The sequence below is a fragment of the Pungitius pungitius genome, chromosome 1 (genome assembly GCF_949316345.1).
Source record: "Pungitius pungitius chromosome 1, fPunPun2.1, whole genome shotgun sequence".
Classification (NCBI taxonomy): Eukaryota; Metazoa; Chordata; class Actinopteri; order Perciformes; family Gasterosteidae; genus Pungitius; species Pungitius pungitius.
In genome coordinates this window covers 25,783,207-25,807,859 of record NC_084900.1, presented here as the reverse complement: position 1 = coordinate 25,807,859, position 24,653 = coordinate 25,783,207, and the positions used below count along the sequence as shown (strand labels likewise).

General features: G+C 41.7%; 1 protein-coding gene across 3 annotated transcripts in view; it reads right to left on the bottom strand.

The window, feature by feature from the left end:
• celsr3 (cadherin, EGF LAG seven-pass G-type receptor 3) overlaps nt 1-24,653 on the bottom strand; it is a 71,755-nt gene that overhangs the window by 16,457 nt on the left and 30,645 nt on the right. The window contains exons 5-21 of one of the 3 annotated variants that reach the window (XM_037478477.2): nt 24,044-24,159; nt 23,323-23,411; nt 23,129-23,143; nt 22,549-22,706; nt 20,327-20,490; nt 19,884-20,009; nt 18,810-18,979; nt 17,790-17,975; nt 16,089-16,199; nt 15,757-15,925; nt 10,053-10,194; nt 9,277-9,397; nt 7,989-8,172; nt 7,124-7,225; nt 6,943-7,037; nt 6,370-6,579; nt 2,042-2,240 (exon numbers count right to left, since the gene is read on the bottom strand). In XM_037478477.2, coding sequence (XP_037334374.2) covers nt 2,042-2,240; nt 6,370-6,579; nt 6,943-7,037; nt 7,124-7,225; nt 7,989-8,172; nt 9,277-9,397; nt 10,053-10,194; nt 15,757-15,925; nt 16,089-16,199; nt 17,790-17,975; nt 18,810-18,979; nt 19,884-20,009; nt 20,327-20,490; nt 22,549-22,706; nt 23,129-23,143; nt 23,323-23,411; nt 24,044-24,159 — 2,357 coding nt within the window. The remainder of the gene's footprint in view (nt 1-2,041; nt 2,241-6,369; nt 6,580-6,942; nt 7,038-7,123; nt 7,226-7,988; nt 8,173-9,276; nt 9,398-10,052; nt 10,195-15,756; nt 15,926-16,088; nt 16,200-17,789; nt 17,976-18,809; nt 18,980-19,883; nt 20,010-20,326; nt 20,491-22,548; nt 22,707-23,128; nt 23,144-23,322; nt 23,412-24,043; nt 24,160-24,653) is intronic. The other 2 variants (XM_062563661.1, XM_037478478.2) reach the window with 2 other exon arrangements.

Genomic DNA, 24,653 nt, shown 5'->3' with positions numbered 1-24,653 from the left:
TCCTTAAAACATCAGTCTCTGCCTTTGAGTTACTTCTCACATTTAGTAATACGGGATCAGCAACAATATATATATATATATTATATATATATACACACAAACACACACACAGTAACAATGCACCAAGTCAAATTCCTCTATGTGTAACATATGTGGCAATAAATGGCTTCTGATTCTGATTGAAAGGGATTTTTACACAGCGCTTTCACTCCTCCCACCCGTGGAACATTGTGAGGAACTGTGGAAGTGTCGCTGTATGTCTCAATATGATAGTGTTTCTAACTTATTGTTGCTCAACCCACAGCGCTAACGGCACATTGATCAACAGTGGATCAAATACTTGGAGAACAACCATTAAATACACACCAGGTTTTAATCGGTCCAAAAGTACACAAGTAAGAAAGCTTCCTGTCAGCGGCAAATTATGAAAAGCACACAAAAGGATTTGCCTTTATGGCGGGTAATCTTGCTCTTATTAATTTAATAGAACTAATTTCCCTTCTCGAATACAATATGAGGGAAAACCTGAGCCCTGTGAGCCAATAAACGTAATCTCTGTGGATTTAGTAACAGTAGAATACAGACACACACACACACACACAAACACACGGAGCTGTCGTATTATGGGGAATGAGGTGGTGAAGAAGAACTACAGAGTCAATGTGGAGTGTTCACTAATGAGGGAACACTTGACCAACCAAACAGAAATGCATCAGCACTCAATACTGAGATAGGAGACACAACGCTCTATATCACAGACGTGGGTTGTATCTGCGTGTGTGTGTGTGTGGTTGGTGTCTGTTTTTATGATTTTAAAAGTCATTAATAGCAGAGTCAAATGTTGTATTGGTCAAATAAAATGAAAGATTTGGCATTTGATGATCGAAAACAACAAGAGAAATAATGTACATTGGAGGCTAACAGATGGACGTGTGTCACATCCATCTATATCTATATAAATGTTATTTATTAAATCTAATTTAGCTGACAGCATCAAGTGTCTGTGTGTGTGTGGGAGTGTGAGCGTTGGCTGTATTTCTTATTCCTTCTGCTTTCACCGCTACTAATTCTATGCACCCCGTCTGGAGATGTGCTGTCAGTTTTAGATTATCTAACTGCGTTTTTGGATGTAATCCAGAGGAGAATTACAACTGAAACGGTGAACCAAGAGACAGATGAGAGTCCCATAGAAAGGAAATACAAGCAGGTGATTCATGTTGGCCTAGCAAGGTAAACCTATGGGATATCTTCTTCAGGTCTGGGATTATCTGGGTTACCAAACGATACCTGAGCCGGCTTGTGAGGCCGGATTCCCTCGTTGGTAACTTTGCTGAGTTTGGGTTTGATTGTGTTTTATAGGAATCCAATCTGTGTGTAGCTAAGAGCCTTAACTGGGTGTGAAATTCATTGTCGGACTTCATCCATGCCAGAGCTGTCGTTTCTGCTATTTCAACACCTTGTTGTCTCATGTGGCACCGATATTTTAACAGTATTTTCAACAGAGCTTAAGTGAGAGAAAATTGTGAAAGAGAGCAAAACGTACAAGTGACAAGATGCCAGCCACTAAATGACAAAGAGCAAAGGCCAACCCTGCAGATGTATACTACCTGCACTGCAAGAGAGCAAGTGTACAAGCGTGTGTGTTGACGTCTACATTACCCTATGCGAGTGAGCAGGTGCGTGCTTGGCATCTGTACAGTGCTACAATGCTTCTGGGCTTGTGTGTGTGTGTGTGTGTTGGAAGCTTTAGATGGTGTGTGTGTGTGTGTGTGTGTGTGTGTGTGGGGGAGTGTGAAATCCCTCGCTCTGTCCTGCTGCCAGCGCTCCGTCCGTGCCATCGTTGTAATTTGCATTTACGCTGTTCATCTCTCGCTTTACACACTCATTCTAGCTGATTTCACAGCAGCGATTTACGGTCTCATGAGCAACTTGTTGCAAATCATCTGTATCACTGCCATAGCCTATATTCCGTCTGAGTAGGGCTTATCATTTATATTATGAGTGTGTGTGTGTGTGTGTGTGTGATTGTGTAATATTTCACCTATGTTTGGAGCAACTAGCGCCACAGGGTTGAGGTAGGTGAGCTTCATGTTCTGGGCTAGAATCTGGGCGTACTGCTCCAGCAGCTCCGTCAGCTCGGCCGGACCGCCGCCAGGGATGTGGTTCTGACTCTGAGCGAGAGCCCGCCAAAGCGCAGAGGTACCGGGACCCATCAGCACGCTGCAGCCCCGCACAATGTTCTGCAAGCCGCACAAAGATAAGCAGTCAGGAAAAGAAAAAGGGAAAGAAAGATAGGAAAAGTAGTAAAACATGTCTCAACTTATGGATGTGGAAAGGGAAAAGAGACAGAATATATGAAGAAGGGACATTGTCACTGTGCACAGCACAAACTATCCAGGGATTCAAGCTGTAAATAGGGAATTTGTCAAATGTGAAAGTTTTGAAATCTTACAAAAAAGATATGTGTATCAGGTCTATTTCTATTAACTGATTGGAGAGGAATAAAAACAAGGTTAAGCTATAGGCTATGCTGTAATCAGCCTGTAGGGTACAAATAGTAAAGAGACTAGAGAATAGAAACTAGAAACACAGAAACACGTCGTCTTGGCAATCTAACCATTCAACAGAAAAACAGTGAGGTCTGCATGATACAGCTAATAAAGCCAAATACAGGGAGTACATTACATTTATTGTGACTTAGGATGGAAACCTGTTTTAGGAACCTATATAGTCTAGACTACACAGCCTTGCAAAATGTCCTTAACAAAGAGTAATATCTGCGATCAAGTGAGAGAGAGAGACAGAGAAAGAGCAACAGAGGGAGAGAGAGAGAGAGAGAGAGAGAGAGAGACAGAGAGAGAGAGAGAGAGAGAGAGATAAAGCACTGCAGTCCCACAAAATGCTCTGGGGAGGAAAAATCCACAAGAAGCCCTTCAGACAAACAAGGAAAACAATATGTAGAGGAGCATATGGAGAATGTAGTGAATTGTAGAGAGAGAAGTAACAACCAGAGACAGCGGATGAGAAAATAAAAAAAAACAGAACCAGAGAGGGAGATAAAATTGATGATCACAACAGACACTCCTTTACGGATTTGTGTCAAAAGGGTCAAAAACCCTGTTCCCCCCCAATCCAAGCTTCTTAAAAGCACATCAAACATGAGCAGTGCATTAAGCGCCTCCTCTGATCATACAGTCTTATTTAGAGAACTGAAACAAATAGGACAATATCTCTTCAAGAAAAGAAAAAGAGAGAAAACGATGGTTGACAAAGGACAGAGGCGTGTGTGCGATTGTGTTTTAAAGAGGCAGCAGATGCCACGATGTCACCAGGAGAAGGAGGCACAAGGACAGCATGGGTGACAGGTTGCAACATAATGCTAGTCGATCAGAACAAACATACTTGTGACACATTGTTATATTCACACTACTTTTGAAGGGTTTTTCCACATTAAATATTCAAATTGTTTTTTCAAATAAACTCTTTTCCCAACCATTGTTTGGGCTCCAGTGATCTACCTTGGATGAACAATTACATGACCAACCTGTTGTGCCACAATGGATGTCAGGCGTTTAGAACATATTGTTTTATTAAAAAAAAAAAAAAAACACATTTTAGCCGTCTGCTTGATGAGACATGAGCTCTATGCGCAGGTGCAGCAGTCTGCGCAGGGATTTGATCACAGCTTGAACATGAAAGACTTCTTCTCTCCAATCACTGCTTCATTCCTGAAGAGAAAAGTCTTGTCCCCTCGCTCCCTTTGTTTCTCCTGCAGCCGCTGGGCTCTGTTGCTATGGTAACTGTGTTCTACAATTACCTGTTAGTCTGGCCCTAATAGCTGCTGTTTAAAGTGAGGGGTCAAGTATGTCCAGAAAAATTCAAAGTAGGGTACATGCTGCCTGTAGCTCCACGATCTGCCTCATTAAGTCGACATGAGGACAAGCGGGAAACACCACAAATTCATTTAGAGCCGGAGGTTGAGGAACAAAGGTGAGTGCTGGGTTTTGTTTGCCGGACACGGCAAAAAGATTATAAAAAATTAACATGGCACTGAACATGCGTCATGCTGCCGACCAAATGTTCAACACTAATGACCATATTTCTGATTTGCTGTCAGGTAGGAAAGTGAAATGTCAGGACATGAAAAGAAAAGGTCTTCACTCACTATAGGATGCCATTAATGATACTACTGCGTTGCTATAGCAACTGTCCTCTTTATCTGAAGATGATGTATTGATCACATGAAGCAATGTACTGGATTACGCGTGAGGCTCCAACTGTGATTTAGAGTGCCCCAATAAAAGGCTCATGTTTATTTGACATTGGCTATGGACGACTTATAAAACATAACAGCAGCTTCTGTAACAAAAGGAAGCAAAGAAACATTCATCCATCCTTTCGCTTCTGCTCACAGTGTCATAACTGCTGCTAAAGTGTGTCAGAATTCAGCATGAGCAATAGGTATGATATACATAATATAAACTCTTCCACCCTAAATTCATAGCAAACAATGTAAAATGACGGCTACACCTCACAACTTAAACTAGGGGTACTTCCTCCTTTTGTGGAAAACTGGCCCTATTACTACTATACATAAGAACAAAATGTGTATGAAGTAATAAAATATTCAAATCAATTTGAATATAATTACTAAAAGGAGGGAGTATGGCATGCTACTGTTACACTCACTCAGTTTCTATAGCAACAGTTCTTAGCTGTATTGGCAGCATGAATGATTTCAGCACCGCAGGGTGTGGCTTCTTCTCAAACAGTTGTCATCAGGTGGCCAAATTCTCCCTGTTGTCATAAATCATGACATGCTTGCCTGGGAAAAATACTGCTTTCTAACTGCCGACCATGACCCATGACCCCTTTCTCAATGAATTACATCCTGGCTGCACGAACCAACTCATCAGCGTGACTTCTGCTGCTAACACTAGTAGAGGTGTAAAAATACATCCATGCTTTTGAGTATCACAACAGCATTTCTTGGGCTATTTTGATTCTCAAACACACTGCATTTATGACTAGGTCATTTCTTACATGCAACAATTAATGGCAGACGTCGGCTCAAATTGCACAGAAAGTATTGCTATAAAGCTGTAATTAAATCGATTCTTACTTAAATTTGTGTGCGAGGTTTCTTTTTTCCACTGTTATATATGAAATTAGAATTTTTCAAATCAAATTTCCATCTGACGTGCAATTTGTCAAGGACTGACACATGAGCCATTCAATTTGAATATTAGTAACAGCTGTGACAAGGGTTTTACTTTATGATATATGGACAAAATGATTTATTGTCAACTGAAATGCGTGTTGGCTGACATGTACAAGCTCAATATTTAACAAAATATTTTATCAAGCTAAAATGATTCTGTCTCAGCTCGAGCATCTTCCACTGAAGCACTCGTATCGGTAAAACGAGACCCTGTCAGTTAATATGGGAAAATGACAAGCCGCTGTCAATGCATCGCCATAGCAACATTACATCCTTTACAGAGAAAATACATCTAGTTTTACCATCGCCCCCCTTGGTCTTTACTCCAAAAAGGGTGAACATATTTATCACAAAAAAACAAATGCTATTTTGGTTTTATGGCAGATTCTCTGCAGATTTGGGGTTGTCGGTGGCAGTAATGAAATGCAGAGTGGAATTCTGCTTTAGTTCTTCGAATAAGTTAAATGTCACATTAACAAATATCATTTCAGATTATTTCCCAAAATGTTGATCAGCTTGTTGGCTACCCGTGAATGAAAATCAACAGCATGAAGTCATTTTTTGGCTTTACACTTCACTATCTTGTCTCTTTCAAACAACCTTTTATAACTTGCAGGTACACGTATTAATATGTTCTTACTAATATTTCTGGTTTTTATACATTTTGAATCATAAAAACATCAAATTAAGTAAATATGTGGCAATCTATCTCACACTCTAAGTAGTCTTGGTTGTGTAAAATAAATGTCCCAATAATCTCTGACCGTAGCTTCACCATAAATGTTTCCTCCCGCAATAATTTGATCCAGTGAGCCTGATGCCATAGATGATAAAAGCATTAAAGCACCTTTCCTTTGCATTTGGTGACTCTGACCAGCTCTCATCGAGGAACCTTCCTAGGCTGAAATGAACTATAGGGTTGGAGCCCTTGTCTGGAACAGGAGTGCTGCTGCCCACTCTCTACCCAGAGGTGTACCTTGGAGTGAATAAAAACAAGTCTCCATGTCTTCAACCATATGCCACAGCAGCAAACTCTTCTCTCTCTTCTCTCACCCTTCTCCAGAAATGAATGCCAGAGCAAAGCACACAGGGAGCCCGAGTTTGGTAAAAAAAAAAGGAGTATTCAAGTGACGTGTTTTCATCCTCACCTCGTTGAAATGTGCGTCCTGAGTGGCGGTGAGCCCGAAGCCGCTCTGTTGGGTCTCAAACGTTAGGAGGCGGGACAGCAGCCGCTCAGCGATCTGCAGGTCGTTGCCGTAGAGTCTGGCGGTTGCCTCGGTAACGTCACGGAGCTGGTGGGCAAGTTTCTTCTCCATGATGGTGTTCAGTTCGGTCTCATTGCGCTCCAGAGAATCAAGCTAAATATGAGGACAGCAACAAAAACGTGAAATGGTTCATCTAAATCTGAATTTAGTACCACAACCTTCATGGAGAGAGTCTTTCAGAGGTATTGGATCCAATCTGTAGTTCGTTAAAGGTTGCTTAAAAATTGGCCACCTCTGAAACTACATCAATGCCACAAAAATAAATAAATGAATACAATTGTTCTCAAAAAATGTAATTGGACTGTTTGATCCAATAACCAACAGCACTTTTAGCTGAGATAAAGTGACGGCTTTTATCAGCGAGGCCACATCTTACATTTGACCCGCATTCAGCAGTAAGTTTTGGGCCCAACGCAGACATGTATTTGAAGGTCTTACTGGTGTTACTCTACTTACAGCAGCGTTGAGCTCCACAAATGGAGGTGAGGTGCAGTTGTAAAGGTCTGGCTCCATCCATCCTCTCTCCGAGTCACAGTGTCTGATGGCTGCACCTGCGAGGAGGAGAAACAGGAGGATTTTTCTCGAGGACGTAGCGCACATAAACGATTCCATCCCTTGTGTCCGAGTGTGTACGCACCAACAGAGCCTTTGGGACAGGGCACCGCTGCAGGGAGGTTGAACTTGGTCCGAGGCCACCAGATCCCCTGAGTGATGGTCTTTGGACAACCATCATAAATGACTGCACAGAGGAAGACAGTATTTAAAGTCAGCCTTATCATTCGAGGAACATTTTAATTAGAAAAAAGTCCCCGATGGTGTGGAAATGTTTTTCTTTTCACTTGACGTTTCTCTTTTCCACTAAATGAAAGTGGGAATAGAATAGAGAATAAAATATTGCAGAATTGAAACTGAAAAGTGAAAAAGCTCCACAGAAAAGAAAAAAAGATACATCCAATAATTGGAAGATGAATCTGAATATAATTAATAGGTTCTTTGTTACTGTACGCTTGGGCAGGTTTGTTCGACAAACATTCCCATTTGCAAAGACAGAACAAAAGAAGAAACAAAGATCCTCTGAATACACACTTATAGTTAATTATGGTGGAAGTTCAGTATCACATATTTATTTTCCTTTCCTTTCATGTCTGTTTGTGTCCATGGATAATCTACTGCTTCAAAATTCCATCTTAAAAGTGACACATGCTAAAAGTAAATTACACATAATAGCGTTTTCTGTACCACCGAGAAAGGGACTTTTCAACCGAAGGTAACAAATTATAACAATTCAAATTTGCAAAATACTGTTCACTGAAAAATCTTTTTTTTTCTTTTTTAATGAGCCACACAGGAGCTGCAAGATAGTGACATGTACGTATCCATTTAAAGGATGTCGGTGGTGGAAATGGTAATATCACAAATGTCTGTCCTCCCGTGTGAGTTTACGGCTGCAGCCTTCTACAGTCATTTTAAAACATTAATGTCTGAACAGGGAGCATTCTCACCATCACAGCCGGAATTTGTGACCTCAGCAAAGGGGCTGTCACATAAGTTGCACTGGCGACCAATCACGCCGGGCCTGCACTGACACTGGCCCGTCTCGGAGTCACATGACCGCGAGAAGGACCCCACCGGGTAGCAGTCACATGGCAGGCAGGTGTCAGAGCCTCGCACACGATAGTGAAACTCCTGACAAACACAAACACACGAGGTGTGCTTCATTGATAGAGTCAGCGATTATGTCATCACACACATTAGGCGTGCCAGAGAATAAGGAAAGCTCTTTAGCATTTAGTTTGCTAAACTAGCATTAGGATCTATTTCCAACACCACATTTCGGACACGTAATGACGGTGCTTCCAGAAGTCGATGGTGCTGCATCACTGCTTTATTCTTTAACCCCCCCCTTGATTCAAGGATGTATTTTACCAATTGCAGCTTCACTTTCACAGTCTCTGTGCAGAATGATGCAAATTTTTGTTTTCCAATAAACTTGCTGGAGGTGGAAAAGTTCCTCAGCATTTACCTTGAAGCCCATGTCTCCAAACATATCTGGAGATTTTCAGTTTGTATTTACCAAACACATTATTATCTCAGCCTGTTAGCAACTTTTTAAAAGTTCTACAATAACATCACTAATATTATACAGTAAGCATGAAAAGCAGAAACGTCTTCATTTCAAGCTCTGTTTTTCAGAAGATCACGAACAAGGAGGCAAAGGGAACACAGCGCATGAGGTAAAGTACTTTGTTTGAGGGCAATTTCAACGATTACAGATTAGGCTAAAAAAATCAGATTAGGACAGCATAAAACGTGGTTGGCTACACACAAACGCATTAGTATCCACACTGACACGTTCACACAAGGCAGACATGTTAATACGGAGGGATGGTCTCCTAGCTGATGTAGTTTGTACGTCTGGTTTATTCAGTCAGACCATCAGACTGTGTGGGGCGTAAACCAAAGCCAAAGTGAGCTGTAGAGTAACACCAAAGTCTTTCTAATCCTAATCCAATGATGATGTAAAAAAAACGGTCCGTATTCAATGGAGATTTCAACAGCTACCGTCCAACTAAAAATCTGCTTCTGATCATCTCGTTCGAACTGAATCATCATCATCATCATGCAACAGATACTGTTCCCAATAGACTTCACCCCCTTCAGCCTCTGTGGACCAATCTTTACACTTTAGTCAAGCGTAAAACACAATTTACATTAAAAACAGTCACTTTATTACTTTTGCAAAAACCAGCATTTGATTGACAGTTGCGATGTGTGTGTTTGTTTTGTTACCTTGCAGTGACAGTGTCCGCTGGTCTTGTTGCAGTCCGGGTCGAAGCCTTTATCGGTGTCACATTGGCACGGGCCGCAGGTCGGAGATCCCCACCAGCCCCTGGGACAGTGGTGATCAATCCTACACACACACACACACACACACACACACACACACACACACACACACACACACACACCCAGGTCAGTTACACAAGTCGGTTGAGTCGAAACGGGGGAAGACAGTAATGAAGCGTGTCAAAAACTTTACATTTGAAATATACTTCATTCTGACTTCTAACTAAGAACAAAGAAACTACTGAGTTGGAAACGTAGAGATAAGAGATAATGTGAGGAGGAGGAGGAGGAGGGACGGATGAAGCCAAGAGAGGGATCAAACTGATCAAATATTGATAGTGGAAGATTCAAGGAGAATCCAGAGATAATAAGATCTAGGGGGTGTGAGGGGCCAGTATGAGAAGAGTTAAAGGAAGCATGAGCATACGTCATAGAGAGTTAACATTACTATAAAAAATATGAAGAAGGATGTTAGAGCAAAAAATAACGTCCGCTAAGAATTCACCTTGAATACAGCGTTTCACACCTTCAAACACTCCTCAGATATTATTACTGGTTTATGGTCACTAAACTCTTCCGTCCTCATTGCTCACATCTCATTAACTATAATGAACTGAGGACGCGTTCCACTAGGATTTTTTCCCCCCCGACTCTCCGAAGACATTTTAGACCCCGTCTAAACGTCCCACAGGCCCACGTGGAGTGGATTGTGCGCGTACCTGTGTTGGCAGTACTGCCCGTAGTTGTTGTCTCCGCAGTCACAGATGTACCCGTGTGAAGAGCTGGGCTTCCTGTGGCACTGCGCCTCGTTTTCACATGGGTTGAGATGGCAAGCGTCAGTGCAGCCTCTTCCATAGTAACCTGGGCAGAGAGAGACACTATCACATCACTGCTTCAGGAAAACCAATAGCATACTGTCACCTCTCTGTGACCCAAATATCAGAGTAGTACCTCAGATTGATATTCTGGCCTTTTACCACTGGAAATATTTAACTAAATAAACTTAGAGTTCTTTTGACAAAGGCGCAGGCGGTGTCCTTGAGGAGCATCCTCTGAATGTACGACCGTAACACGAGAGCAGAACACGGCGCCTTTTGAAATCAAAATATGCAACCCACATAGCAGAAATAATAACAAGCCAGCTCACAGGTAAGCATCTCAAACATCAAACAGTAATTATCACATACAACAATTCTCCGACTCCCCCCAGCTGGGGCCGACTAATGGAAAACAAGCCGCGACTGTGCGTTACAACGCTGTCATTCACTCAGAAATGAAACACAAAGCAACGCTGCCTCGGAAAGAAAATCACCACACCGGCTCGAGGAAAGTCATTTTAAAAACTCATGCAAATTCAGCTACAAATAACACAAACAAGTATAATTGGAGCATTAAGGAAACAGTACACTCATTTTCAACTATCCTGCGATTTTTCTAAACGATGAACTCAAAACACTAAGACAGGAAAGATTTTGGAATCTGTTAGAATCATGCTTGTTTGAAAATGATTTAGCAATATTTTCAAATTTCAATGAAAAAATGTAAACTCGGCATATTATGAAGGAGTTAACAATGACGTGACAATGGTAAACTTTGGTTGTGGTCTTAGTATATAGTTGATTACACGTGCACAACACTGACTAGTTAAGCTGGACACACAGTGCTGGAGCAACAGAGAAACTAATTTTAAAGATATGAAGGTATTGGAGACGTTTAAAAACACCTCTTAACCATAACAGCCCAACAATCTGCCTCACAAAGCAAAGCGAATGAAGCCGTCACACACTCCAACGCAATCCAAAGACACACACACACAGACACACACACACACACACACACCAGCCTCTTATTGGGAATACAGGCCAACCGATAAAGCCCTGCTTTAATTTAATGATGAATGCAGAGTGCTTAGCACACGCCCTGCGGTGTATTTAGCACAAATAAATAAGGCCTCTCATCCAGACCTGCTTTTATACAAAATAATTATTGTATTTAGACTTTAATGTTGATAGTTGGATTAAATATCATGTGATTTATCCGAATTATGAACCCAACTTTTATGTTTTAAAATTAAAAGCAATAAATCTAATACACTCACATATACATGGTGCTGAATGACTGCATTCAATTATCTGGGTTAATATGTAAAGTTTATAGTATAGAATGAAATGCTTCTGTAATCTTCCATTAGAATAATTTGGTCCAATGATAATATACATGGTTAAATACTTTTTATTCAAGATATTCTCTGACTTTAAAATGTATTTTGATATTAGTATCTATATAAAATATAATATGATATCAATGATGATGTGTTTTCATTGTTTATGTTCCAGGTGCCTTAAATACAGACATAGATTTAGAATCTAAACCAAAGACGAACATTCATTAGCGTTTAAAAGCTTCTCGACCACTAGACAAAAATATTCACGTTATCATTCATGTTAATACTAACCATTAAAACAATTTGGTTTAAAAAATATGATTACATTTGGCCTTGAACGTCGTACTGATCCCTCTTCCTCCCCAACACGGATCTCTGCCTCAAATGCATCGGCGCCCCTCCTCCAACACGCCAGCACTTTCAGGGCGCCTTTTTAATTTAACAGCACTGAATAGAAGGTCGCCTCTATAGACTCAAGTGTGACTGAAGTGCGTGTGCGGCTTTGTTGGGATCTACATTCCTCCCTCTGGAGTGTGTGTGTGTGTGTGTGTGTGTGTGTGTGTGTGTGTGTGTGTGTGTGTGTGTGTGTGTGTGTGTGTGTGTGTGTCAGGTCTGCTTTCACAGGGGCGACTTTGCTTTTCAAACCCGTGGCCTTGGTTGCAGCTTTAGACATACCCAAGGTTTTGTAATGACTCCTTTTATGTAAATGTCTCTGTCTGTCTCTCTGCGGCTTATTCCGTTCTTTGTGGAGCCACCTCCAATCCACCGTACGAAAACACATGCACACGTATGATTCGAGGTGTGGTCCCGACTTCAGTCGCTTTGTTGCTTAAAGACAGACACATAGACTCAATTGACTTCCTTTGGCCCTATACATCCTTGCACTTTCACCATGGCAACCGACGGAGAGAGGCAACGACAGCATTGGCAGTTTTCAGGCACTTGTTATGACACTGGCCTTGTCACAACAGTGGAAGAGGGAGAGAGAGAGAGAGAGAGAGAGAGAGAGGCTCCAGCCAGCAAGAACAAAGAGCTGTAAATCATCTGTGTGTATGTACGTTTTGTCTTTGACAGCTTGAGCGCGGGGCGTCTTTGAAAAGTTACGGCTCTCGGGGTGTACACACATCCCGTTTGACCCGCAGCTTCACATCTGGCTTTAAAGCCTTCATTGCTAACGTCAGCTTGACTTCTCCTCAACACCAAAGAAGAAACGTGATTCATCTTCTGTGGGTCCTGCTGCCTTCTCTCAAACACACCGTGGATGTCAGAAGTATACTACAAAAATGCACACTTACATGTGGGAAAACAAAAGATTACCAGAGTCCAATGACAATGTGTTATGTGAAAGTGGGTGCTCAGCGCGATGAACCACATACAGTGAGAATAGTCCATTTTAATACAATACCCTTCTAAATATTTTAAAGACAAGGAACGCTGCAGGGCACAGCACCAAAAAGATCCAGTTAAAGGCGAAGATCATGGTTGGAGTTAACATAACGCCTTTGAGGAGTTAGGAGACCTTTGTAGCCAGTAGGGAAATCATCTTCCCAGAGCACATTACCAAGATAGAAAAAACTCAACATACTGTATCATGGACGTTCATAAAGCTGTGCAGCAGTACCAAGTAACTGTACGTCTTTGGCTTTAATATCAAACGTGATCAATAAATGACATTCAGAGGTGAGGAGTCATTTGTCACAGAGAACCACTTGATCCAGCACCTTGAGAATCTGGCATCTACTCCAAGTTGGAAATACACGTTGAAACTCATAAATCTCTTTCTCCCGGGGGTTCAAAGTATAATACACTGCAGCTGCTCACCACACCCACAAACCACAACCTCGTATAAAGTAATTCTCTGACATACTACCTGTGAAGAAATGATATTTGTCATTTGTTGTGATCAATCCCAATTTGATGGTCTAAACGCAAACAGAAATCATTGATAAATGGCTCGGTATGATCCCTGAGGATGTGTTTTCTACATGTGATGCCGCTGGTTGTTCAAGCAGCTCGTGGAAGTCAAGCATGTGACCGCAGTGAATTAGCCCGTAGTAACTGGCAGCAACTGTCAGGTGTGTACACGCACATAAGCCTAAATAAGAATGTATACACGTATTCTGACAAGAGAGTGAGGGCCGGTGTCTCCATGCGCTAGAAACTCAGCTGCATGAGAGCCACAGGGCTAGTTTCAGCACCAGGCCAAAACACACACACACACACACATGCATACATGAAAGAGAATTATTCAGAGTGCACCTCTATTTAATTTTTTTCTATGCTTATTAAACTTTGATTTGATTTGTCCCGAAGCGGCATCCATTGTTTAGCATTTTCCATTTTTAATGCTCACTGTGCTGATGAAAGATAGTGATAATGAGAGTGTGTGTGTGTTTACAGTAAATAGGTGCATGCACATAAAGTTTGGGCATATGCTTTGGGTGCTAGCTTGTCTCTGTAAGTTGAGGTGTGGGCCGTAGCTGGCGGGCCGTGCGGGATGCTGCAGGGATGCCACAGTCTCTCTGCTTCCTCTCACATGTCGTCAGGCCTCGGGCCGTTCTCACTTTAACAAACGACATCCTCCGTGAAACACAAACTCTCTCCCTCATTGTTCTTCCGCTACCCTCGACACAACTTTAATCTCCTGCTCTCGATTTTCTGACTTTGCCTTCTTGAAAAACTTTCCTTAGATTTCTCCTCTATTGAATAGCAGTGGTGACGCACAACATTATATTGCACTATTTTGCTCCACCAGAAAAAAAGCTTCAGTGAAATTGAGGTTCCCAATGTAAACGCACCAATGGGAATGTTGGTATAAGAAGTGGGCCTAGTCAAACTTTTTTTTGAGTACAGTTAAGTACAGTTACTATCCCGCATTGTAAAATATATTTTAAAAAAAAAAAAATAGAAGAAATGCTTAAATAAAAAATAATCAGATTTTATAAATGTAATATATAATATATAACTATATACTATGTAAACTATAATATATCACTAAGTGTGTAGAAATACTCAGTAAGTAGGAGACAGTTCAGTCGGATACTCTTATTTGGGCATATTTTCATTTTGGATACACTATAGAATACTCCATAGAATACAACATGGTGGAATTAAATATAGAGGTTTCTTTATGTCGAGGCCCGAGGCCCGGCAAATGTGTCATCAGTGCTTTCAGGCTGTTTGATTGGATTTTCTCTCTTTCTTCCTTCGCCTCAAAACTTTTGGTGTTTGTTTTACACTATTTCTTCCCCCCACCCATACTCTTCATTAATCATTAATATATTCAGTTCCTCTGTTCCTCCTCTGCATCTTTTTCATGTTTCCTCTCACCATTTGTCGCAATATAATAGATGTTTAGCTCCTTCTCTTCATTTAACTCTCTACTCTCTTCCTCTCTTTTAATCATGTTGTTCCCCTCCACATTAATTCTGCCTCATTATAGTCACCTGACTAAGGAAATTTGGGAAGTCAGCCTGCAGTCAGCCTCTTACTCTGGGTCTCAGGTGGATGAGAGCTCATTATGCATGTCCAAATATCTGTTTAACCCAGTTAGAGCACTGGCACACATGCAGATATTGGCCACATTATGATTAGAATGTTTCCGGTGTCCAGTCAGCTGGCTTCTTTCACCTTCTGCTCACACACCTTCTCTTTTTCATCCAATCCTCAGAATGTGGACTTATTATGACCTTTTCCTGTCTCCGAGGTAAGCACAGTAGCAATTTACTCTTGCATGACTGTATCTAATGTGGTCACATGTACAATGTATGTAGGGATTAGGAACCGTGCCAGTAGTTCCAAACCTTAAACATCGGTCTTTGACTTGATAAGCCTTTTGTGTTAATGAATTCAGTTAATGATTTTATATGAATAAATTATTTTTTGTAAAAATTGAACATCCGTATTCTTAAAAAAACAAAACAATAGAAAACTCAGATGAATCTTCGGAAACATAATATAATTTGAAAAGAAAAGATATGAAAAGCAGCAACAAACATTCCAGCGGAATAAGTATTTTCAGCCATCAAAGATTGATTGTTAGAACTCTGCTGCTTATTATTATTATCAGGCAGCACATTCGGGCACAAGTGCTTTTAACCTTTATTCTTTCTAATGGCTTCAATTTACTAAATTATGGCCCAACAAAAGGTGACAGCTCGCTACTACGCCGGTCTGGGAGGTGTGAGTGTTCATGTTGTGCCCACTTCCTCAAGGACCTCATCTTCCACAACACCAGCATTGCGTCTCTTTTCACTCACCAGGTTCGCAGACACAGGTGTGCCGCTCCCATTGGTCGGCACAGCGGCTGTGGGCGGGGCAAGGAGACGAGACGCAGGGGTTGCCAACGTTACAGCCGGTCTCTACTTTGACACTTCTCGAGGGCCGTGGTAGCGGAGGAGAGTCAGGCCGTACACCCAACCGAACGCCCTGTCGGAAGAGACAGAGGTCAATGATCAGAGGGTTAAAACAAAAGGAATATTGAACTCAGTCTATCCCAAAGTCAAAATCTTTGCCACATTACATTTCCTGTGTTTCATTTTTCCAGCTCCCCACCACGCACCCATCCATCAATTCATCCATCCATCCTCACCTGAATGCATCCTTTTATCCCGTTTTGAACTTCTCCTGAGCCCAACACTCCTCCCACATGCAGATGTTTCACCTTCAAACCATGAATCTCATTTCCCACTATCACTGTTCCCTGGGGAGAGAAGAATGGAGAGACGTAAGAGGATTGATAGGGGAAAAAAAGATTATTAATATTAATTGTTGTATGCAAACTCAGTATTGAGTTATCATTTTAAGACCAATCTCCCTTCCTGGTATGAAAATATTATGGTAGATTAATATATAACAAGGAGAAATGAAAAATCCCTTTTTGTATTAGCAGTAATTGTAATATGTTTAACTGAAAGAATATGAATTTTTTTCTTCAGAAAACATTAACTTTCTCTTTTTTTTCCCCATCACAAACTGGAAGTCGTGATTCATCTATATTTTCATTTAGTATGACTGAGTTTCCGGCCATTAATGCGTCTTATGTCAGTTCAAGGAAGAGAAGGAGAACTGCACAGTGAGCGATTGACTTAATGAAATAAAGCAATACGATAACATGCGGCCGTGCTGGAGGAGGTCGATACTCAACTGACAACACAGACACTGTTGTGAAGCCATGTTGACGGGCAACTACCATAACAAAATAATCAATGAGCCCCATTTTTCACCAATAAAGCAGCAGTCAAGGATGTTGAATTAGAGAGTGAGATCTGGCTGATAGTAGCTGCAAACATGCCAAAAGCTTTCAGAGGTAATTACTGTTTAATTGGCAGTGGCAATGATTGATAGTTTTCTGCACCATTTACTCGGTGAATCACTCGATGCACTTTGAAGAGTAGCCGGGTGAACTAGAATAAAAAAGATGAAAGGCATAATTTGTTGGCAGATAAATTACGAATCAAAAATAATGTAAAAACAATCGTACAGAGTGTATTCTTGTTTCTTTCCTTCCTTCCTGTCACATATGTACAAACCTCATGTACACACAGGCAGGCAAAATTGAACAGACATCATTTAGTTCAATGTTACAAATGAATCCACAACAGAATAGGCATTAGGATTACTAGGATCACCAAACCAGATTTTAGTGTTAGAAAGTGTAAGAAAATCTGTGTGTGTGTCTGGGTTCAAAGAAAATAGGAAAGAAAATGGGATAACATAATGAAGAACTGTAGAAATGGAAAAATATGTTAAAAAAAAGAGTGAATTTACGTTAAACCTGATACTCCTGCAACATTTCATGTAATTACAGAAGAGCCTCCAGCAATCATCATTTCAACTAGTTTATGGAAAATCTGTAAAAGACATGATCTTGTATTTACGTAAATGTCCTGGTAATTTGCAAATATCTTTTGCAGTGATCTCTCGCACTGTATTGACTCCCAGCGGGAAGTGAGGATGATACGGAGACATTTTAGATTAGAGGATATTAAAAGCGCTATCTCATCTTCACTCATATTCAAAGCTTCACAATTCTAATTAGAGATCTCTATTAAACTGAAAAATCTAGTACACCTAAGTCACTGTACATTTCAAACAAAAAATATATATATAAGTTTGTGAAACCATTAAGTATAGTTGTTCAAAAAAAGAACACCACATAATCAATTGTCTTTATTTAATAAAGCAGAAATGATTTATTAATTCAAATCTAATTCCAAATAACAGCGTTTACTTTAAGGCTAAAACAAATCTTAGATGCTGGAACCTACAGGGGTTGAGTGATGTCTGTTACCTGATAGAGTCCAAAGTCGAGCCTTAGCGTTGCCACGTAGCGCGTCTCACGGCCGCTGCGGACGTCTCGCAGCTCCAGTTGGAGGTCGTGCCACTGGCCGTCTGCAACCTGAACCTGATCCAACCGCAGACGCACCGTCCGGGTCGAACCACGGGTCACCGAGAACACCAGCTGACCATGCATCACCTGAGAGCAGGTCGGCACACACACACACAACAAAAGGGGTAGGTGAGAGGAGAATGAGACGGGATTCTATGTGTGTGTGTGTGTGTGTGTGTGTGTGTGTGTGTGTGTGTGTGTGTGCATGAAATCAAAATCCAGCATCTTGGCTGCACTCTCGACAGGATGCTGCTAATTAAATACTGTCTTTGGATGCAGAAAATGTAAAGCTGACGATTATTTCGGGGATAATACCAGCTTTTTAGCTCTTTGTCTTCCATAGAATATGATCATTTAGTATTAATGAAGTACATTTTAGCTGCAGTAGCCATGACACTATAATTCCCATAACCAATGTGACTAACACAATTAGCAGCCCGGGCTGTATGTTACATGCTGTACCGCCTGGTGGGATTTGGCTTAGAATGTGTAGCATTGATTTAAATGACAATATCTAACTGTTTATGGAGCGAAATTGAAAAAATGCAAATGCCATTTATCTTGCAGCATAAATCCAGCTAAACCTTTTCATGCTTCTGGCAACGATAAAAGGAAAAAAATATATATTGTCACGTTTATCCTCTTCAACAGAGCCAGACAGAAAAACCATAGGCCAGAAAAGGGAGAGAGAGGTACTGGCAACAACATCCTGTACCACAGGAATAACAAGGTTTATGGGGAATGTGGTCTTGGCCACTTGAAAGTGGATCAATACGTAAGCTGTGGTCTCATTTGTTAAAACGAAACCAACAACCTGTATTTTGTTCCGGTATATTCTAATATTTTCTAGTGCAGACGGTAACGCAAATTGACGACAGTCAGCGAGAGAGTGTGTGTGTGTGTGTGTGTGTGTGCACACACCTGGAACAGCAGACTGGTGTACTGGCCAGCCTGAGCCTGCAGCAGCGTCCCCTCTCGCGCTCTGGTCCTGAACACCAGGCCGAGGTACCAGGGCGTCGAGATGGTTACGTCGTTCTTCAGGTCCCACCACAGGGCGCTGTTGCCCAGGAAGCGGTGAGGGTGTGGCATCACTGATGTAGTGGGTGAGAAGAAGTCAGCCAATAAAAGCACTGCAGTACTCAGAGAGCCTCAAGATGTCACTGCTAGAGTCGCTATAACACATTCGCAGGCAGTACATGTTAGCAGTGGGGAAAAAGCATCATTAGACGAAATTTTATTATATTTTAAAATGACCTTGTTAACTTGCTAGGTGTGAAATATTCCATTAATAATCCTCTAACTATGTTCTTTATCTTAAATTGCTAATTGGACTGTAAACAATTTGGAAAGGTTTAGCACAGTGATCCACTGATTGCACCAGAACGTCCCCAGTTACTGTGACCTTTTATAGACGGCATTTCAAATATTTCTCCCCCTTATGTGACTTATTATTGTCTACTATGATATTTAACCTTAAGAGGCCCTCAACCTTTAGAGAAAGAATTAAAAGTTTAAAAGAGTTTCAGCTCTTTTCAAATGACTGCAGGTGGACTCCAGAAGGTCCCCACATGTGTTGGGAATCCCACCAGATCGAACCAGGTGTACACAGGAAATAAAGCCAGATATCCAGCATTTTAACAACCAGCTAACCTGCTATTTGCGCTCTAGTTCCAAGTAACTTAAAATGAAAGATAATTCAAACTGAATGAATATCTGAAATAACGGAATCCAACCCACTGAAGGATTGAAGAGGGAATCGTTACATTAATACAGGATACATTTCTGTAATCAAACAAAGTGTAAGTATACTATAGTAAAGTAAAGCATTTATTCACTAATTAATGTGGTGCTGCTGATAAACGAAGGCCACTGAAGGTCAGACCAAAACTGTGAATTATCCCTCACTGGCGTTACTGTGTTAGTTTACCTAATGTGGCATTGTTGATGGTCGACAGTGGTCAAAACAATGCAACACCCTAATGATGAGCCTCTCACCGTGGCTGCAGTCCTTCCCTCCGTAACCTAGGGGACAGTCGCAGGAAAAAGTCTCCCAGCTCACCCTGCAGGTTCCTCCGTTCTGACAGGGGTTGGATTTGCAGAAGGGAAGCTTGGCGCTGCAGCCTATGAGGGGCAACACACACACATTCCATAACCAATCAGTCCCTAAAATGCATCTCACTAATGTCAGCAAATCCATTAAATAAAATCCATTAAGGCCTCACATTTACAGCTCAATAAAAATGACCATATTTAGCGTATTTTCCAAATGGACTTTTAAAGTTTTTATTTCATTTTACAAATCCATCATTGTTTTTTTTGACTGAGGGAATCATTAAATTACAATGTTTAGGATAGATTTATTTAAAAAATAAAAAAGGGCCAGATGGCCCTTAAAATGTGTTCTTTTTTTTTTTAAGGGCAAGCTTAGCAGTGCTGACCGGGGAGAGTTCCATTGTTAGCGATAAACCCAGCCATGTCCAGCGGCTTGCTGTCAATGTGCAGCTCCTTCATACAGCCGATAAACTCCCTGGTGCCAAATGGGAAGTTGTCCGGTACGTTGGGAACTCCGCCCAGAAACAATGGACCAGTGAGGTCCAGAGACCTGAGAGAGGAGGGAATAAAGAGAAAGAGGAGTGAATAAGGTGCAGAAGGAAGGGAAATAAGGAAGGATTCGTGGATTATCTCTAAGGAATGGAGGTGAGGGGGGATGATGGGAGGAAGTGTAAAAAGAAGGTATGAGAGATGCAAAGGGATTGAAGAGAGTAATGTGTCATCAGTGGAAAATGTCAAAAGAAATAACAATTCATTTTGAAGACACAATGATGCTGTTGAGAGTGAAAGTGGGAACAGAAGGGGATGAGAGAAATGTGGAGGCAGTGAAAAAACAGGAGATCAAATATAAGTTACAGCAAATATCAAGAGAGAAGAGCTAGAGGTGTATGAGAAGGCAGCGGGGGGAAGGAGACAGAAACCAGCAAAGGAGGTATAAAGGGGGAGGATGTTAGGGGACGTCTACAAAAACCAAAGTTGCAGACATGAAAAGAAGAGGAAAAACAGCGGAGACAGCCGGGGAGGCAGATGAACAAAAAAGAGATTAAGTGTGAGTAACAGCCAATATCAAGAGAGATTAAGCATAAAGGCTGACGAATAGACAGATGGAAGACTTCTGGAGGAAAGGAAACGGGGGGGGTGTAAGGAGGACGATGTAAGGGACAGCGAAAAACACTTAGGAGACTTCATGAGCTGGTAACAGCAACAGTGGTTTTGTGTTTTCAGAGCAGTATGCTTTCGACTTGAGTTTTTTCTTCTTCTTTCAGGCTGGCTATGTCAACGCGTCACGTGTGGAGGGGGGAGTGGGGGGGGGGGGTGAATAAGACAGAACCCAGCGAGACAAGAGGCGCCAGAGTAAAACAAACAACAGATGAAGCGCAAGCTGCAGAACAAATATCAACAGCGAGTGTCATTAGACGTACGAAGCCGGGACAGTGTAGAAGGAGGGCGCGCCGTTAGTGGAGATGGAGCAGAGAGAAGAGTGTTGACGCGTTTGACCCGTCTCCTCTTCTCTCGGCCTCACCGGGCGCCGGGCAGGACGCAGCTAACTTGATCACAGTTTACAGAGGCGAGGCCAGACATATCCGCACTGTGACGCGCTGCTCACTAGACCCCCGAAAACGTCGCCACGGTGAAAAAGGGAGCAGGAGTGGATTAAAAGCAACGTAGGGGGATTTTCGGAGTGTTTGGGTGGCATGAGGAGAAGACGGATGAGACGAGCAGAGGGACACGAGCGGTATCGCTGCGCGGCATGAGACACGACGGGTGAACGAACCCTCTGAGATGTGCAGACGGACCGGACAAATAACCCCCGTCACCACGGGCCGACAACAGAACTCTAATCCTTTGCAAAAGCATCCGTTGCAGTAAACGGGTTTACAGCAATAAAGAGAGCACAGGACAACTGTAAGCCGTGATCATGTAGCGACAGCAATGACCAGCCGGGGCGTAAATAAGATATTTAGGTGTAGAGGAAACACTGTTTGAGCCAAGAGCTCCACAGATCAAACCACTCCAACCGGCATCCAATGGTGTGTTACACCTTCTTTCCATTTCAGAAATTGGGATGTTGTGTTCAAACCAGGCGGAACCTGAGATACTCTAAATCTGTGAAGCTAAACATTTCCACTTTTAAGGAGGAACTAGTTCGAACAAATCCTTCCAACACAGACAAAGACATGATACATAGTTATGAAAAAATAGTAATACTTCCACTAATCAACAGTTCTACCTTTTTACTACTACTTTAACACCTGCTGGCGAGTCCATCAGTTACTGTGCAGGCAGTGGGAAATGGATACAGGCAAAAAAGATATCATATAATCATGTTTTGAATATTCGGTCTACTAGTGTTATTGTCTACATGAGTTGAATTGAACATCTTTTTCCCATCAACTGAAACAATGCCCCATACAATATATTCACACACAGCAGATTCTTGAATGTGTGGTAACTAGCATCATCCACCGGTTCACTATACACTCCAGCATCTGCAGTTTGTACACACTGCAGGTCATTGACATTGCCTTCAAGCCAACACGTGTAAAGAAACAACTAGTGACTAGCAGAACGCGGCTTACAGTGATGGAGGTAAAAGAGACGGACTCACTTCTTGCTGCTGGTCTGTTTTCCCTGCGCTGCGCAGCTGTAATTCCCGAGCTGCGTACCGAAGCGAAGCGATAATGCCGTGTCGCAGTCGTCGACGCTCACAACAGCAATCTTCTCATCCGACGGACCCTGTGCCTCGCCGCTCATGCTGCGCTTGGGCTGGCAACACACACACACACACACAAAAACCAACACAAGGTTGAAAACAGTCAATCAAAGAGGATCAAAAACAAAGAGACACCATGACAACCGACAACATGCAGGAAATAGGACATCGTTGACTAAATCTAGAGTTTATAAAATTGCAGTCAGACAAAATAAGACTGGGTTCAGTATATGCAGAGCTAGCGCACATCGTGTTAAAGGGGAAAAGGGAAGAATTTGAGTTAGTCAGAGGAGAGACAACACAGACGGCATGTAGGTGGGAAAAGAATGGAGTAAAACTAGATTCCGACACATTCCCTCTGCACCCAGTGTGTGCTGGTGAAAGAAAGGAGGGGAAGGGAGAAGGAACGGAGGAAAGAGCAGGAAACAAGGGAAGAAGGAGATGTACGTGCACCCTGGCACACACTCATACTCACATAGCGTGTAGCTGGCTGAGGAAAATTTAAAAAAACATGAAAAAAATCAAAGGAGATGTAAGGCGAATTGAGTGACGTGGTGACAAGCAGACACAGCGGACATCCGCTTCTTCACAATTCAAAGAGCTTTGTGGGCATGAAGGCGAAAGTACAGCATGAACAATGATGAGTAAAATGTTAAGATGTAAACGCACCTTGTTGTAGTAGTGTATGTGAACAGTATGCCAGTTGCCATCACTCACACCACCAGGCAGGAAGGGACTCACCTGAGTGGACGATTCACCTGAAGGTCAAAACATCAGCAGATTGTTATATTATGTGTTCATTATACATATATATATATTATATATATACTTTTTAGAGGGACTTTTTCTTTTTTGCTGTGAGGTTTCGGGTACCGAGAATGTTGTTTTTTGTACAGATTGTAATTTGTTTTTGGGCTGTGCTAATAAAATGGAATTGAATTTGTGCGAATAACTGGAACTTCTGTACTTTTTTTCACATCTTAAGGCCAAGTGTCAATAATTAGTTGCATAGTGAATCTTGCCAGAGCAGAATGTCACTCACTTTGATAAGTTGAAAAAACTGTGATATTTCCAAACTGGGGTTTGGTTCTCCATGTCTGCAGTTAGTAAAAGACTAAAATACCTCACATCACAGTAGAGCTTTCTCACAGCAACACATTCGCAGTTCACTGCTGATCTGAGTGTGATTGTGTAAACCCCCTATTTTTAATTCTGATCTTTTATCATCCTAATTTTCATCTGGATTCTGATCCTACACCTAAATAAATCCCATAATCACCATTGAAGAGAACTACATAGCTCTTTCCCATCGTGGATACATTGTGCTTACAGATTACAGTTTACAGACAATTCTAGAATACAAAAGAACTTTTGCACAATATGAAGGTACCTGTGGAATATTTGAGCACCACTTGTCCTTCTTGGATCTCCAAGGCGATGAAGTCGTGTTTCTCATTGAAGCGGCCATTATAGAAGAGAAGACCGCTGTTCTCCAGGGTGGCAAAACTAGAAAATACACACACACAGAAACCCACGTCCATGATCGGTTTCCTGAACGGACATAGGGTGTGTGAAATAAGATTTCTACACTATATTTTACAGGTTTTAACAACTGCTGCAAGTCTCCTTAAACGCTCTGTACGGAATAACAAATAGTATTTAAACTGTGCTACAGTTTTGAACCATATTGCTGCAGACTGCTTCCAGCTGCTCAGTTGATTTTCCAGAGCAAGGCCGAGGGGACACGCTGAAGCCAAGGCTGCCATGTTAACCCGTCCTGATCAAAAGAACAGTTTGCTTTTTGATACTACAGCACAGATGACAAATTGTCCCTCCTGGTAACAAGCTGCCGAAAGATTCACACTGAAAAAAACAATACATTACTTTCATCGGTTTTTTTTTTTAATAAATGTGTCACAAGTGGCATGATCTCAAGTTCCTAAAGAACCATATTAATTCCTCCTAGTTGCAGTACTGTCATTCACAAATCCTCTGCCACA